The sequence below is a fragment of the Rousettus aegyptiacus genome, unplaced genomic scaffold (assembly GCF_014176215.1).
Source record: "Rousettus aegyptiacus isolate mRouAeg1 unplaced genomic scaffold, mRouAeg1.p scaffold_m13_p_12, whole genome shotgun sequence".
Lineage (NCBI taxonomy): Eukaryota > Metazoa > Chordata > Mammalia > Chiroptera > Pteropodidae > Rousettus > Rousettus aegyptiacus.
In genome coordinates, this window is record NW_023416287.1 from 85,724,442 (window position 1) to 85,743,000 (window position 18,559).

Genomic DNA, 18,559 nt, shown 5'->3' on the forward strand with positions numbered 1-18,559 from the left:
AAATGATATGATAATCTGTTAATAAACGGGGAGGCAAGTTTGGGTGAAGAAATGGAGTTTTGGAAATCGGGGGCATAGTAAAGAAATATTTTCTGTACTATTTTACTGCCCTGAATGGGCACGAGAAAGAAGGCTGGTTGTGGAGAATATAAAGAGAGGAAAAATAAGAAACCAGCTTTTGTTAAAGGGAAATTATTTTTTAATTGGCAAATGTTTGATCAGCTGGTTTCAGGGATTAGAAATGAACCAGGTAAGACCGGATGTGTGAAATAACAAATGGTTGTTCACCTGCTATGTAGCAAACTATTCTTCATTCATAAATTTAAACTGGTTTTTCTTAACTAGTAACTAGCCCATGTCAGTTCTTATTCCCCTCTGCTATTACACATTCTAATCCTAAGAAGACTAATACTTGATCATTTTAAAAAATAGATTGTGGCCAGGCTGCAAGGTATATTTAGATCTATTTCAGTCATCCATTTCGAAACCATTGCTTCTTAACTTTTGTCTGAACATTGAAGAATTAGCGTTATTTTATTACTGAGGGGTTTGTTCTTTGGATAGGCTACTGAAAATTTAGTCGTTATTACTCCCATAGGTCATCATTAAAAATGTGTATTTAATGTTCGATGCCTTGTTAGGTCAGCAATCTGTTTCTTTCTCTGTGATGTTAGTTAGGAATTTGCATAGGCAAATTTAATATAACTATTTATTAAATATTCTGTGTGAGGAAGCCACTTTACTTGGCATCCCGGAAATATTAAGATGAATAAGTCACCATCCCTGCCTTTGAAAAGCTTATAATTTACTATCCAGATGAAAGATGGACACGATAATATCTGCTCTCAGAGAGGTGCAAAAAAGTAGTGTGGAGTAGTGGGAGGAGATATTACATTCTGTAGGGGGAATGAGAATTTTGCGGTGAAGGAGATAGCCATTATTGTAGCACTCGAAGGGTGATGATTTTATTGACATATGAAGGAGCCGCTCAGAAAGATTATTGTGCTCAGAGAAGCAGAAGCAGGAAAGCAGTGAAATGTTCAGATAAGGTCAGAAGATCCAGTTATAATTAGCATTTTCATTCAGAGCTAGAGACTTGTCCTGTTTCCCAGGCCTATTATTGGATGGACTTTACCATTCAGTGAATTGAAAGTTAATAGCTTTCTTTTCTCACGGACAAACCTTGTAAAACCTGTTTTGCACTATGCCTTTAAAAATAATTAAGTATGTTGAAAATTAAGTCTCTTAATACCCATTGACCAAGTTAGGAAAAAATAATTTACTCTTTGTACACTGAATTTTCATTAATGTTTGTCTGTTCCTTTTTTCATTCTGTTCTGTTGTTAAAGGAAAAGCTGAGAGTAGATGGGTTTTTAAATTTTTATTTTTAAAATTTATATAAGGAAGAGCTAGAAGTGAGGTGTTAGATGGTGATAACTTAGCCATAATTATTGTGATAATCAAAGTTAACATACCACTTAAGCATCATCATTAGTTTACACTTTCACCTGTAGAATTCTAAACATGAAGTTAAATAGAGCTCTCTTAAATTTTAATTGTTAAAAAAGTATTTGTGCAATGGATATTTTATTGGTTGTGCAATTATTGTGTTATATTTAATTTGTCCTTTAGAATTTAACACAGATTTTTAGATAACTTACTTTAATTAATATTGTTAATGTTTGTTAAATTATGATGCATAATAAACTGAATAACTGTTAACCTACTACTACTCGATTTAAGAAGGATCGCAGTATCAACACCAGTGTTTCTACTTGTGTCTTCTCTACAGCTTTTTCATTACCTCCCCCACCCGGTATCCACTACCCTAGAATCTGTATCCATTTTCTTACTTAAATAAGTTTTATCATGTCATTATGTTGTGCTTGTTTTTGATATCGTACCATGTGTGGTCTTCTGTGAGTGAATTTTTTCACTCAATATTATATTTCATAATAAGATTGTATGTTGCTTGCTATCTGTGGTTTTCATTTCTGTATAATGTTCCACTCTGTGAATATTATAAATTCCCATAATTTTTAAAGTAATTTTCCTGTTGATGGACATTTGGGTTGCTTCTAGTTTTTCATTGTTATAAATAATGCTGCCAAAATAGTCTTATGTTGATATGCCTCCTAGTTCGCAAGTAGTTTTTTAGGGCGGTAGTTCTCAGCTAGATTTACTGTGCCCGAAGGGGAATTTAGTAACATGTGGGAATGTTTTAATTGCCAAAAGATTCAGCAGACAGCATACCTAATGTAATGTAATAGTTAATAGTTAATGTAAGCTAAGTTATGCTGTGGTAACAAATTCCCCAGAGCTCAATGACTTATCATAACAGTTATTTCTCACTCACACTATATGTCCATTGTGGATTGGTGGAGACTTCTTTTTTCACATAGTTGTTCGGGGACCCAGCCTGATAGAGGCTCTGCTCTCGTATAATGTTTGGAACATGCAGCCTTCCTTTGTCGCTTAGGCAGAGGAAGAGGTAACTGCAAGGTAACTGCAAGGTCATTAACCAGCTCCTGTATATTTGGAGCAGAAGTGACACCACTTTTGCCCACGGCTCATTTGCCATAACTAGTGATATGACTCTACCTTAATTACAAGGGGTCTGGAAAGTGGAGAAGTAGATAGAATGTATGGTTAATATCAATGTCTTTGCTGCAAAGGGACACTGTTGGCATTTATAGGGCAGGGGCTCCGAGTAAAAAGTATTAGACAGTCCTTCACAATGTACAGCGAAGAACTGTTAATCCAAAATTCCTGTAGTGATGTCCTTAAGAAACATTGTTCTTGAATGCAAACTTAGGAGTGCATTTATTGGGCTATAGAGCATGTGCACATTTACTTCAACAAAGTCATATCAACTTGTTTTCCAGAATTGTTTTGCACCATTTTACGCTCATATCAGTATACAAATGTTTTGGTTTCTCTACATTGTCACCAAGCTTTATTGAAGTATAATTGACCTACAATAAACTGCACATTTTGATTACATTTTGATAACTGCGTACTGATAGCTATATATACTCATTAAACCGTCAGCACAATCAAGGCACTAATCACATCATCCCAAAAGTTTCCTTATGCTCTTTTGCACCCCTCCCCTTCCACCCTTTTCTTCTTTTCTCATCTCTAAGAAACCACTGACTTGATTTCTGTCAATATAGATTAGTTTAAATGTCTTTTAAAAAAATTATATTTTCTCTGTAATGTACAGATATACAGTTGATTTATGAATATTGATTTCATATCCAGTCATCTTGCTAAATTTTGTTCTAATATGTTTATAGATTCTTTGGAGTTTTCTATGTAAGTAATCATGTCATATTGAAATAATGACAATATTATTTCTTCCTTGATACATTTCTTATTGTAATGCCCAGGACTCTAGTAAGTTATTGCATAGAAGCAGTTGATACTTGCTTTATCAATGATTTTAAAGTGGTTGTTATCTTACCAACTTTGAAATCGCCTTAGGTATCTGATAAATATCCTTTGTCAGCTTAAGAGAGTTATTTGTGTTCTCACTTTGCTAAGAGTTTTTATCATGAATGATGATGAATGGGTGGCGAATGTTATCAAATGCTTTCTTTACAACTGTGGGACGATCATAGAGTTTTCTTCTTAATCTGTTAATGTGATTAATGATTTTATAGTTCCAATAATGTTAAACCATCTTTTCTTTCCTGAGGTAAATCCAACTTGTTCTTGGTATATGCTTTTTTCTATATTACTGAATTTTGTTGTAACGTTTTGTTTGTTGAGGTAAGTGTCCATAATTGAAATTAGCCTCTCATGTTCCTTTCTTTTACTGCTCAGCTTTGTTTTTGGTTATATTGGCCTTATATAATAGGTTGGAGTAGTTTTCTTCATTTTTTGTTTGGTAGATGAGTTTACACAAATTTGGAATGACCTGTTTCTTGTAACTTTGATAAAATTCCCCTATAAAACCATGTAGGCCTGATATCTTCTTGAAAGTTTTTAGAAAAAAAATTCATTAGATTTCCTAAATAGTTATAGGACTTTTGTTTTTTCCTTGATTTTTTTGTTGGTAAAATATATTTTTCTAAAAATTTGTCACAAAATTGTTTATAATAGTCTCTTGAATATTTGTTTAATCTGTAGTCATGTCTCCCTTTTCATTGTTAATATTTATATCTATCTTTAGTTGATATCATTGATGAGTATCAGTTAATACCCAATTTTGTTAGCCTTTACAAAGAATCAGTGTTTTGCTTTGTTAATTAATGTGTATTCTCTGCTGTATATTTGGTTTTCATTTCATTGATTTCTACTTATTGAATAGAAGCAGTTGAATTGAATAGAAACATTCTACTTGAGTTTATTCAGTTTTTGGTTTTGGTCATTTTCCCCCTAAGTTCTTGAGATACATACCGATCAAATTAATTTTCTGCCTTCTTTTTAATGCAAGTATTTAAAATTATAAATTTCCCTCTGTGTACTGCTTTTGTTACATTCCAGACATTTTGACAGTACTTTTTTAATGGTTTAGTTCTAAGAATAGCTAAATTTTGGTTATGATTTTTCCCTTTGCGAATCATTTAGAAGTATGCTATTTTCTAAATATACTTGGATTTTAAATTGATTTTTTTTATTATTGACTTTTAATTTAATTGCATTTTGGTTCAGTAACATTGTGTGATATTGATCTTTTTGAAAAATTTTTATGCTTTGTGAATCGATTTGTGCCATATTTGTGAATAAAGCATAGGAGTTTGTGTGATATCATGTTACTTTATTGTTTGGACTTTTCTTCCTTATGGAGAAATTACTTAGAGTGGAAATTTGAATTGACTGTATAGCATTACATTATTAGGACTTGAAAGTTTTCATGGTAGGGTTTTATTTTAGATTAATCTCACGTTCACATTAATTTTTAAAAAACTGATCTAACATGCTTGAAGAGCTCTTTAAAAAAGAAAAAAAAGCTTGTAATTCAAGTCCCTTGAATAAAAATTCACCCAAAGTAAAAATTCTTAAGTCAAATATTAAGTAAAAATCCTCCCAAGAAATAAAAAGAATCCCAACACTCTATCGTGAGGATATAGAAAGAGAAGAAAGGTAGTCTGTTCTAATTTTAAACAGGAAGAAGAGAATTTCACTCTTGTGGGGAAATCTAATGAAGATAAAACTCCCTTTTTTGGTTTCCTTATAACTCAGACTGGTTGGTCAGACTCAGTAACTGAAACGTATTAAGTAATAAGAGAAACATATATAGGGAAAGATGCAAATTGGTGCAAGCTCACTGATCTAATGTATAGTATGTAAGTGATTCTGCTTTCTGACTCGTTTTTGTCTTTCTTTCTTTGTTCTTATAGGTAGAAGAAGTGAAAAAGCACCAGCACTGTTTAGCGTTTAGCTCCTCTGGACCCCAAAGCCAGACTTACTACATTTGCTTTGATACATTCACAGAGTATTTAAGGTGGCTTCGACAAGTCTCTAAGGTGAGCACTTACCCAAGAATTCTGTTCAACTTCTAGGTGGCTGAAAAGTTGCTTTCTGTTTTAACAGTTCCACAGTATAGTTATACACTCAAAAATGTTTTTTCAGATCCTACCAGTACTTAGCAATTTTTTGTTTTTTAAGAGCTCATTTTGGTTGAGAAGTCACTTTAAAAATTGTGTTTTGTTTACCAGGTTTTGTTTATATTTTTTAAAAATTTAGTGGGTGGATGGCATTACTATCTTAATGTTATATAAGAAATATGAGATTAAGACTAGTTAAGGGACTGGCCCAGGGTAGGACAACTGTAAAACCACAAAATACCCAGAGAATTGTCACAAATTTCCCCTCTTCTTCTCTTTTTTCTTACAATAGTCTGATCTTATGCCATCTGCCTTTCACTTGTTCAGCTTCTGCCTTTTGAGTGGTTTAATTTTCTTCATCTTAATTTTGACCATTTTATAGTCCCCTGATTAAATAAGATCATCTCTTGACCCATAATACAATATACCTCGTGTGTACGCGTGTAAAATGGAAACCAGAATAGCATGACAAACAAGATAAATGCTAGTATTTCAGGTGCTGTGGGTGAGAATGTTGTTCTATCACATTTATAGAATTATGTGTAAAATGGGTGGATTACAGTGCTTTGTGCTTTGGTTTTGGATGTTTTCATGAAATGATGAAACCTCTCTAGGGTGAAAAACCATTACCATGGAATTTGCTGTCGTATTTTTGAATTTATAATCCAATTTCTTATCCAAGTTCAGTATGATTCAGACTGCTGTGTGATGCAATTATCTGTCAAGTGAATAAATAGGAAACAACTTCGTAAAACAGTTAACAGAAAATTAGAGAATGATATCGAGAAAGTCTTTTTGAAATACTGATTGCATTAGAATTAGCAGGTAAAGACTTTGTTCTCTGATGATGCAATATACTTAGGAACAGTATTTTCTTCTCTTTTTAGAGAAGAAGCATTGGGCAGAATTTAGGTTGATAGGACTTAGAATTTCTCCCAATCTAATAGGCAAATGGAGGTTCTAAACGTCCCAGGCAAGATGGGAAAGATGACATGTCTCCTTCAGACTTGCATTATGATATTAGATGCAATAAGTACATCTAGTTATTTTAAAATTACTCTTGTAGTTGCAAATGTGAGGAGATAGGTATTAAATAATATTGTGCTTTTATTTTTAAGTGGTTGTATGTAGGCCAATAAATTTATGGCCAGTACTCTGCTTTTATTCAAAATAAAATGGTCAAAGTACAATAAATTTCTTTCAGTATGGAGCTATTGATTTTTAAAAGTTTTTATTTTGAAATAATTTTCTGTTTGCAGAAAAGTTACAAAGATAGTATAGAGTTTTTCCACGTACCCTTCACTTGGTTTCCCAAGCATATTACCACAGTATATTTGTCAAAACTGAGAAACCAACTCCAAAATTTATTTCGCTTTCACCAGTTTTTCCATTAATGGCTTCTTTCTATTCCAGGATCTAATCCAGGGTATCACATTGCATTTGGTTGTCATGGCTCCTTTGTCTTCCCTGGCCTATGACAGTTTTTCAGTCTTTTTGTATTTTTCATGATCTTGGCAATTTTGAGGAGTACTGGCCAGGTATTTTATAGAATGTCCTATATAGAGATGTTTTGATCCTTCAGACCAAATGCAGTGTAATAATAGTCAGCTGCTTTACATTCTTTTTTAAATAAATCAGAGGCATAAATTCTTAATCATCGATAAGGATATAAATAAAGTATATGTAAATTATTAAGTTTACCAATGACAGTTTGTTGCAATTCAGACAATAATAACAAAAAGATTAATAGGTATTGAGTTTAATAGTCTTATATATTAAACATCCTCACAAATGACAAGTCAGTGTTCTAAAGGCAACAAGTATTTATTATGTACCTTCTGTATGTTAGGTATGTGTTTTAGACACTGGAATACAGCAAAGAACAAGTCTAATTCCCCTCTCTTGGTAGGGTTTACATTCGAGAGACAGACAGTAAATAAGAAAGAAAATAGCAAATAATACAAGGTGATATGACAGAGGATGATGGGGGAGAAATAACTCTTTCTAAGGAGAGAACATTTAAACCAGAACTTCACTGAAAGAACTATCTGATTATTTGAAGATCTGGTGGGAGGAGCTTCCCAGGCAGTGGAAGAAGGAACACCCTAAGACTAAAGTTAGGGAAGTTAGTGAAGTTAGGGAAGGCCAGGAGTCTTAGGGTATAGAACAGGATAAAGAGTCTGGATTTTATCACTGGCATAATGGCACGTCATTAAAGAGTTTTCTTCCAGAAAGTTACCTGATCTCACACTGGCCGTTGTGTGGAGAATGGATTGTGGAGGGCAAGGATAGAAGCAGGGAGGCCTGACCAGCACGAGACTCTTATGTGTTCTAGGCAGGAGGTGAGGGTAGAAATGGAGAGAAGGGGATCCGTGTGTTTTGGGACACGTTTTGGAGATTGAGTAACAGGATTACTGATAAATTACATATAAAGCATGAGGAAAAAGGAGAAATAGAGAATGGCTTCTAGGATCTTACGTTGAATACTGGGTAAATTATAGCTTCAGTCAGAAATCATAGCACTAATTATACTCTTATATTTGCACCTTTAAAACTGTAGCAAAATACTGTTCTTAACTTCAGAGAGCTTTCTGTTCCTAGAGAGGCAGCAGCGAGGTGAAGTGCAAGAGGTAGATTATGAAGCATCTCTTAAGTAGGGCATGGCAAATGTTGATTTCCAACTTGTTGCTGGTGATCGTGAATGTCAGCTGTTAGCTTGCTTAGTACTTCTTCCTGTCGCCAGTTGGCTCGTGTGCCATCTGCATGGTCTAATAGGATAGGGTCTCTATAGCAAGGCTCTCTGATTATCTAAACCATGAACAGATTTAGACATCAGACCTGTCATAGGAGAAGGTGGAGGATTGGGGCAGGAGGGCAGGCAGGGTGGGCGGGAGGGCGATGAATTGTGACACAGGAGAACAGGATGAGGGAGAAGAATGTTGGTGCAAGTTTCCCATTCCACTGGTAATTGTATTGCCGTTAGAAAGCATGTGATAGGTATGTGCTGGAATGTGACGTAGCTCTACAAAGAAGAAAATTCACACACATAGACATACACAGCAAGACTGCAGCTTATACTTTACACTGACAGCAAATGTGGGTGAGTGCTTCCAGGAGGGAGGAGGGACTTTGAGTTAATGACCTTAGACTGACTGCTAGTAATAATAAGTAGTTACCTAGTAGTGAATTGGTATTAACTAAAATTGATTCAAACTAGAACCTTAACCTCCTCTACCTTCAGAAAAAAAGGCTTTGAATATTTGAAGAAGTAGAATGGTATTGGCATAGTGATTTTCAAAGTAAGGCAGATATGGGTTCTCCTATTCACTGATTGTACAAGTGTATCCAAATTTCTAAACTTTAAGCTTTTTCATTTGATAAAGGGAGTAATTATAGTACTTACTTCTTAGACCTTCTCTGAAATACGCATGTGATGGACTTAACACTGGTACATAGTAAGAGTGTGTGTGTGTGTGTGTGTGTGTGTGCGTGCGTGCATGCACCCCTGCACACAGGTGAGTGACTACATACGTAAATAAATGAAATTTATTTGCAGCCTTTATTCCTCTTGTCATTACTGGTTGGCCAGACAGTCTCTTTCTAAGTACCAGTTTTTATGTTTATTTTAAGCAGATAAAGGCACACATATGCTTAGTTTATTTGAACCGAGGACCTTCTGCTGCTATTAACAACCACAGCAGCCTTTTGGGGTAAATTAATTAAGAATGGCAGACAGTGGGGAGAAAGAAAATTTCTTCCTGAAAAGTCAGGGTTGGGGAACTAAAGGGCAAACATTTTAGTAAAAATATCTTCCCTTTTCCAATCTTAAAAACCAGATATACAAAACTTTTGTTTTAGCTATGGTTAGTGAATTAAAGGGGAAATGAATTTTAAGGGGCTGATTAAAGAGATTAGAGTTTATAGAAGAAATAATGAGAGAATTCCTATATAAAATAAGGCCACATCTTCTTTAAACTTTGTACATTTTGGATAATCCTGTGATGGTATCTTTCTTTAATCCAGCATCTGAAGAGTAGGTTGGGGCTGCTGGAAAGAGGATGAGAACCTCGCTCCATTTGGGAATATGAGCTTATGGGAAATTTGAAGTGGCAAATGCTGACTATTATAAGCCATTTCTACTTCCAGCTTCCTTCCCCTTTCCATTGTCATCTATTCTTCCTTATATGTAAGTACTGGGAAGTTATATGGTTTTGTCACACCCAGGGTTACTGTGGAAAATGTTTCCTTTTCTTCATATTGAGAAACAAAACGTTCACAGAATGTATTGAGTTTACATCCTGGTGTTTAAATGAAGATTCATTTTGATAAGGATCCGAAAGAAAACCAACAAAAAGAAATAGCTGAGTTTCTGATTTTTAATGGCCACCCCACCCCGTTTCAGGTAGAAGGACAAAAAAGAACTCTATTCCATGGTTTTTAAATGAAAATGAATTAGATAATTAATTTAAAGGAAAATTTATTTATTTTCAGTTTATGCTTTTGAATCTTAGCTACAAGAGAAATATTAATCTTTTTTCTGTTTGTTTCAATTGATTTGGGGAAAATTTATAATATAAAAGGTTATTTAGATATTTTCTATCAAGATGGGTTCTTATATACTTATTATTTTTTAAACTTAATCTTAGCCTTTAGTATTGCTTGCCAAAATAATACCTGTCAGTCCTTTTTGAGTTTGTTTTTTTTTAGGGGGAGAGAGAAGGTGGTTTTAGTGGTAGATACGGTGGAGGAAATAGCTCCTTTGGGAAGCTTACAATATTGATTGTAAAGTCATCCCTAAAATTTTAATGGATGGCGTGCTTTAAAAATTCAGTAAACATCCTATTGATGCAGTGTGAAAAGGGCTCTTGTTTGCTCAACATGGGTACCAGTATCCATGTTTTCATCGTGATTGGAGGAGTGATGATGTACGAATGCCAAAGGTAGCCAAGAGAAGAAAGGAACTGCAGCACCCACGCCCATGCGACCCAGCTTCCACAGTTGTCAGCCAGTTGTGTGTGTGCGCGTGTGTGTGTATCCCATTATAAAGTTATGTTTCATAAGGCCACTTAGCTTGTCCATGTGTCTCTCCTTGTTGATCAGTGGCTGGCATGCAGGCAGTTGCAGGTGACTATGGCTATCACAGTAGTTATCTCTCCCGCTATCTTTCTTTCATTGTTAACCCCACAGCATTTTAATTCTAGACCATCTTTTATTTTTTTTAAGTCACTGCCATGAACTTTAATTGTTATCATGTGTTGGGTTCACTCTTAAAATGCATAGTGTAGGTAAATCAAGGTCATATTTCGTGCCGAGTGACAGATCATGTGAAATAAAGAATAACATCACCCTTTAAATAAGATATATGGTGAGTCACTATTGAACTTTTGCATTCATGTGCTTTAAAAGTCTTTTATTGTCCAGATTTTACTCAGCGAGTGCTTCACTAGCCACTTGAGCCAAATCATTCTAGTGTAATAGGATTGAGGTTTTCAACATATGAATTTGTGTCATTAGATGTAGTTTTAAGGAACCATTTAAGATTACTTAGTCATGTTTTGCACATATTTTGCCTCTTAATTTGAAGTGTAGTTTAAGGAGTATGCTGCTTTTTGTCGGCATGGTTTATAACCTGCCTCAGGCATTATACTATATTTGGTTACATTGGGATTATAATGGTTGTAATGGTAAAGAGGCTTTGCTCTCCATACAGTTCTGCTGAGGAGTCCAGGGCTTACCAGGGCAATTTTTGGAAACCCTCATTTCACATTTTATACTCATCCTTTAGATAAAGATTCAGAGCCATTAACCAAGGATAGTCTAGCAAGTCTGTGGTAGAATCTGAAGTAGAACTGAGGGTCTGAGTGACATGGATTTTAGCTTATGAAATGTCACCCCCGTCCCAAGAACCTTATCCTTATATCAATTATGTAGTGAAGATACAAGAAAAATTTGGAAATTCAGTATATGAGTTATTTGCATACAGGAAGACTTCAGGGGGTAATGAGCAGGCAAGCTGAGGCTTGAAGGATGAATAGGAGTTCACTAGAAAGACAGGAGGGAAAGGACATTTCAAGAAGAAGTGAAGTGTGTAAAAAAGCCACAACTGTGTAAGAGGTGAAAAATGTAGTCACAAATGTCCAAGCAGTGTATGAAAAACAGAAAAAAATAGAAGCCAGATAAAGTAAAAAGTGCTGGCCAGTCTAAATTGTTTCACACTAGTTCCCTTTCATTTTCTTGGGGAAATTTAATTTTGTTCCCAAATATTATAACTAACTTTCAGATATATAGATTTCAAATAATAGATTTGTTACATAAAAAATTCACATTATGGAATCTTTCCTTATATAAACAGCAGTTTATGAAATTAGGGAACTTTAAAGTAGCCTTGTGAGGAAGGTGCTCAGAACAACTCTGGGAAGCTGAGCTTTACAACATGCAGTGTATTATCGTCTCTGTTTGCAGGTGAGGAAAATGAGGTGTAAACTGAGGTAAAAAGTTTTATACAGGAAGTTCTGCTGCCTTGCTTTTTTTCTATATTTCTGCTTCCAGTGCTCTCCTGTGGCCCGAAGGGACAAAACAAACCACTATTCAGGTAACAAGTGAGGTATACCAAAAATGTCAGAAGTATTTCATATACACAGTTGTGAGCAGAATCCGCAGCTCGGTATTGGAATAAAAGGTGGTTTTATACAAGCAGCCTGTTGAATAGGGTATGCTGCTGAGGACACTTGAGCATAGCCACTGTACATTGACCTTGATCTCCTTAAATGATGACCAAGAGGTATTTAAGAAATCTGAAATGCCTTCTGAGTCATCCAAGGTGGATTAAATTAGTTTCAGTGTTGAGTGGACTACTGTGTCCAGGTGTTCAAGAACTGGTCAAGTCTTGCTGTATCAGGAACTTAGCGTATATGATTAACTAGATCTCTGTATCTGATCGTGTTATATTTTGAAGTTGAATCATTGTAATTTGAAAAGTTTCATTTCCATGATACATTTACTTAACCCTTATATTTGTAACGCAGAGTATTGAATTTTCTGCAACTACTCTGAAGAGTTAAACATCTACCCAGTGGTGTGATTGATAATTTTATAGAGTAAAGAACAGTGGAATGATTGAAAAAAATATCCATGTACTCTCTATGTTAAAACATACCGGATCTTGTATATTAGACTTGGAACTTAAACATTGAGGTTTTTGTATTTTGAATAGAAAACAAGCAGCTTATTTCTAATGGTAGAATCATGTAAGTGTGTATTTATATTATTTCTTTTAATAGAAAGTTAGAAGGTAAGTCTTCAGCAGCTAGCTGTCATTTGCCTTCTCCTTTGTCAGGGCGATGCCGCTGCTGGGGGAAGCTGCGAGGATGGACCTCAGAGTCAGGCTCAGGGAGCCACGTTCTGAAGAGCTTGTTTACACGCATTTTGCCAATAAGGAAATGAGGAAGGAACTCTGAGTTCAGATTTGATCTCCACCCAAGCCGAGCTCTATTTTTTTTGTTGTTACTGAGAAACACAATGGGGTTTATGTGTGTGGAGGGGAGATAACTGTTAGAGTGACACTGTTAGATAACTGTTAGAGAGCCCGTTGGTGCCATCCCTTCTGGGCATTTTACAGTTGCTTCTGACTCAGAGCGAGGTGCCAGGCCTATGTTCCCAGCTCAGGCTGCAAAGTGAGCGAGCTTGCAGGACAAATGCTGCAGCTCCGCCTGCTCCCTGTGGTGACGTGCAGGTCTCTGCGCAGGTGCCTGGGAACACCCACCCACTCTGCCAGGTGAAGGGGCTGTCAGTGCTGGTGATGTTGCCGGGAGCCCTGAGGCTTATCTTCTGCGCCGTGGGCTCTCGTTGCCATTTCACATAGGCTCTTAAATTGTAGTTGTTTAGGCGTCTGTGTCCTCAAGAGACCAAGCTTTTCAAGACCAGAAGTGCACCTCTTCAGCACCAAGTACAGTGCCCAGTTCATACAAGCAGGTGATAAATGTTGAAAGACTCACACATCCCCATCCCTCCCACGCCCTTGGCCACGTGAGGCTGGGATGCCCGGAGGAGCTCTTCCTCTAAACTCAGCGCTGCTCTGTCCTTATAGTCCTAGCCGGGCGCTCTAACAGTGAGCCAGGCATTTTGTTTGTTTTTCTTGTTCTTCTCCAGCCCGTAGGTCTCTCCATACTTTTTTTTCCCTTGGACCTCTTAATTATGTTTTAACTGGTACCTTATACTTTTAGTAAGCCTAACCTTAAAATCATAACCCCTCCTTTGCTGAATGATTCTGCCCTCATAGAATCCCAGCTCTCGTTTTTGCCTTCTAATGATAGCTTCTCCATGCTGCCCATTGTTTGTCTTCATTGATTTGTCATTTCATTACCTCTGGTGATTTAGAATGACATGTAAATTTGCATATTTTATTTATTAGGGTTTTTTTTGGGGCATATCATTTAGGGCAAAGAAATAATAAGTCATTAAAGTTTCAGGTAGAATTTACTAAATCCAAATTGGCAGCTTGATGTGCTCCTATTAGGACATTATTAAGGTATCTATTACAATTAATTTTATAGGAATTTTCTTCATCTGTTAAATACATTTTATAAAATGGTAATTAGTAAAAGTTTAAGAAGTAAGTTGACGTGAAATGATATGGGGTCAAGTTAAGGCATTTTCTATATCTGTATAAATTTTTTAAAAGAAATGATTGCATATTGTGAAACTGAGAATTTGTTAAAATTGGAAATTTTAGTTTGATATAAAATTTATAAAACTTTCTTTTTAAGGATGAAATGGAAAATAAGTAAAGTTGTTAGAATGCTTAGCTAATAAAGATTAATAAACTCATTCTAAATTTATAGATTCCTTCCCCATTTTGGGGGGAGGAGGTGAGAATTAAAACTAGGTCAGTTGAGGTTAAGAATTTTCGCAGAAGTCTCATAAACTCCCCAGAGACTATCCCTGTAGCCAGGGCATAATTTCCCAAGCTACTAAAGGCTACTCCAGAGCAATTAATGACTCATAATGCCAATCTACACCAATCTTTTACTTTATACAAGCAAAATTATTTGTGCTATTTCAGCCTCTTTGACCAAGACTTTCAGAATCATTTTGCTTAATTTGAACATGCCATGCACATAATAAGGATAAATACCACTTTGCTGAAGTATATAGTGGGACCAAAAAAATCACATGAATATTATTCTGAACTTTTCCTTTGCCTATGAAAGACGATTGTCCACTAAGTGAGCATGAAGAATAATGGAACTGATGTAGAGTACAGTTCTGTTGCAAGGGAAGATGTTATTTTTGAAAGCATGGTGATGATAGATTAGGAATAGGACAGATGTATTGGTTTAGAAATGCAACTCAACTAGAGTCAGAGCAGAAACTTTTTTTTTTTTTTTAACATAAATGTCCTAAGGGTTGACAAAGAAACAGGTGAGGAAAGTGCTAAGCTGAGCAGCATGTTAGAAATGTATAGAAGCCCAATAGGTAATCTGAAAGGGTTGTCTTTCATGTTATCATTAATTTTTACCCTGCAGTGTTCTTTGTGACATATTTTGAGGGCCAAATGAACTTCTTTCATACATGTTTACAAGTCATTCATCTTGTAAATGAGCAGCTGGTTCATTTTAATGTGTCTCCCAGAGTCTCTAAGATAGGTTCATGGGGGGAAAATCTCATTTAATTTACTAACTCTAAATTAACTCTAAATCTTTAAAAAGAGTTTTATTATTGTTAAGACAGACTTGTACTGATTTCCTAAGCAACAGTTACCTTGAACTTTCCTTCCTGTGCAAGTTCATCGATGACCAGTGAGCTGCACGGCTAGAGTAGTGTTCTGCCTCTGTCTGGTTGAGTTCAGTCTGTGTAACTGCCCGGCGTGGCAAGAGCAGTGACCCGTGCTGTTCTTTTCTTGTCTTAGAGGCTTCTGGTGCTCGCAGCCGTGATTGTTGGTCCAGGGATACTTGGTCTGTAGCGACTCTCCTTTCAACATGAGAACATTTCATTTACAGCAGCTTGTTTAGCTGATCGGGGTAGGAGCTGTTTCTTCCACTTTAGACATGGAGAAACTGAAGGACAGATAGGCGATGTGACTTACCCAGGGTTGCATGGCTAGGAAGTGGCAGTGCTGTTGTTAGACTGCACCCTTTCTTCTGTACGTCGAGCTGCTTGGGTCTCAGCCCTGTCTTCGTTGTCTGGAGCTTTGGGAGTGTAATAGACGTACAGTTGCTTTTGCCAAAAGCATTTTACATTCTGATGCGAAGTCCTTTAGAAGTTATTTTTTTATAACAAAGATTTGAGGTGATTTCTGCCTGTACCTATTTCTTTCATTTTCTTTTCAAATTTCTGTAGCCTTTTAAATGTTTCCTGTAACCTTTTAAAATTCAGTTAGGTACTCACCAGACAGCATCACCACTGCCTAGAAGGGCAAACCGTGTGAGATAGGAGTGAGCCGAGCCCATGATGTCAAGGAACGGTGCCCCACGGGACTCCCCCATTCCCTGAAGTCTGTATGTGGTCGGCAGCTAGTCTCCTCTGCTTCTCTGGGAGGACTCCTGTCCATCACCACCCTGTCTTCATTCCTGAGACTTAAGTTTATATCCTAGGGTGGCATCTAATTGTCTTTGTTCTGGTCCGAGGGGGTCACGTTACATTTTATCATGGAGTTGGAGGAGCCTTCCTTTGGGTAAGGTCTGCACCGTGTCCAGGCCCTGGACACGTAGCATTATTGGCATAGCATCAGTGGTTCAGGCTCTTTACTCCACCTTGGGTTCTACTACTTTCATGTGACCGTGGACACACTCTGTAACTCAGTTTAATCTTCATCTGTGAAATGAGGACAAGTCCTTACTACACTGAGTTGTTAAAGTTAAAATAAATATTATGTCTAAGGCACTTAGAAGCACTCCTGTGAAAAGTGAAGCCCGCTACGTGGTGGCTGTTATTATTGTTACTACTACTTCAAAAAATAAACTAGGTTAAGAAAAGGCTCCTTGTTCTGAGGTGTATACAGGCAGCTTTCTGATTTATTTTTAATATTTATTTAGGTCTTCTTTATTTTGAGAAGGATCTTAGTTTTAATAAGCGCTCTGCAGGTTGCCTAGCTGGTAGTTTTTCATTTGGGAGTCAAACAGACTTCTTCGTGGCGGAGTCCTTACATGCTCAGGCTGGTCTGGCAGCAGCACCTAAACCTCCCCTCCGTCGCAGGACACAGGACTAGGCAGAGGCGTAGCTGGTGGTTGCTTTTGCGGTCATCTCGGCAACGCACTGTCTCACTGCCATCGTGACATGTTCAATCTGTGTTCTCGCCACAGGTGTTCCCAGCCCGGCCACGACTCCCACAGACTGCGCTCGCTCCGTGGAGCTTTGTTAATGTGGTTCCCTCTCCCCCTTTCCAACAGGAACAGCTTGCAGTCCAGAATGAGGAAAAGAATCGAATACAACTTGACATTTAATCATTATCTTTTAGTTGTCCAAAGAGAGTATTTAGTGGGATGTTTCATTTGAAATAGAATTTGTCCTTTTCAAAGTAATCTCCACATGAAAGAATGTACTAGATGGGTCAGATGCAAACTGCGAAGGGAGGGGTTGTAAAGTAGTCCTGTGGCCATTCTCCCAGCAGATATTTTTGAGGGTCTTACCAAGTGCTGAGCCTGGGGTGTGTCAGTGAACAAAATAGGCAGAAACCCTGCCCTTTAGTGCTTTCAGTCTAGAAATAGACTCTTAGAACCTCTCCACACTTCTCGTTTTGCTCACACGAAAAGCTGGAGTCTTTATAATGACCTGGAAGGCTCTGCAGGATCTGCTGCCCACCCCACCCAGTCCCTGCCTTTCATTTTAACTGCAGCTTTACGCAGCAGGTTCTTTCTCACTCTCCTGATTTCAAAATATATAAGTTCCAGAGAAGGCCTCTCGTTAGCCTGGTTTGGGTCACGTGCCAGTACCCAATAGATCAGTCTGTGGGTTCAGCGGATGGGGTACTCTGATGGCTCAAGCCTGGGGTTCATGCCTGCTGCCGTGGCCAGAGGGTCAGTGTACTTTGCAGCTCTCATCAGGGTCATATGCATTTGAAGGATTATTACAGGAAGAAGGGGAGAAAGAATTTGGGGCAGATAAATACACAGATTTCCACTCATGTTTCAGCCTTGAGTTTGGACGTCAGGACCTCTGGGAAGGCCTCCCTTACCCCTTAGATCATGCTGCGCACCCTTGTAACCATTATCGTGTACTATCATAATTGTCCTCTTCTTCTCTTGAGATGTACTCATTCAGAGCAGAGACTGCGTTTGTCTTGTTTTACCGCCTAGCTCAGGAAATAGAAAGCCTGGCACGCTAGTACATGCTCCACACATGTTTTGGAATGAATGATTCCGCTGAATGCAACTTTCAAGTTCACTTCCTATGAACAGTTTCCTGCCAGGGAATCCTGTGTGGCTGTGGCACGTTTGCACCTGCCTTTTTCAGGCCCATTAAATTCCGGCTCTTTTCACATCTTTTGGTTTATATGGATTATTTGGCCCAGTTTGGGATTTTCTTTTTTTATTTAATGGTAAAAATTCAAAGACAGATAAAATTGCTCAAATGCAGACTCAGACTTTCTTTGTAAAATCTTTTGAGTTGAGCCCTGCAAGGCCTTTTTCACCCCATTATTTCCTTAACTTTCATGTCTGCACAGTAATTTCTTTCTCACCTCCAACGTGCCATCAACAAAATAAGTTTTAGCATCAGGAGAATTTGAATTCCAGTGGATGTGAGATGTGGACCATTCTATTTGGAAGTAGTGGTGGTAATGATAATGGCAGTCACTATTTATTGAATACTTCTCTGTGCCAGACATGTAGGTATAGGTGTCCTCTTTATGGCTGTTATGCAGATGAGAACACTGGAGGTTGGAGGGTTCAGTGATCTGCTCAAGATTCTCTCAGCTCCTAAGTTGGGGATGTGATCGCACACGGACACGACAGCCCCACTCCTGAGGACCATGTTCTGTTGCCTTCTGTAATTAGGAAAGAGAAAGC

The 18,559-nt window shown here is 37.2% G+C and overlaps 1 protein-coding gene across 1 annotated transcript in view; it reads left to right on the plus strand.

Moving 5' to 3' along the window:
* The window catches only part of PHLPP1 (PH domain and leucine rich repeat protein phosphatase 1), a 157,740-nt gene that overhangs the window by 74,020 nt on the left and 65,161 nt on the right, over positions 1 to 18,559 (plus strand). The window contains exon 3 of the mRNA XM_036229070.1: positions 5,349 to 5,474. Coding sequence (XP_036084963.1) covers positions 5,349 to 5,474 — 126 coding nt within the window. The remainder of the gene's footprint in view (positions 1 to 5,348; positions 5,475 to 18,559) is intronic.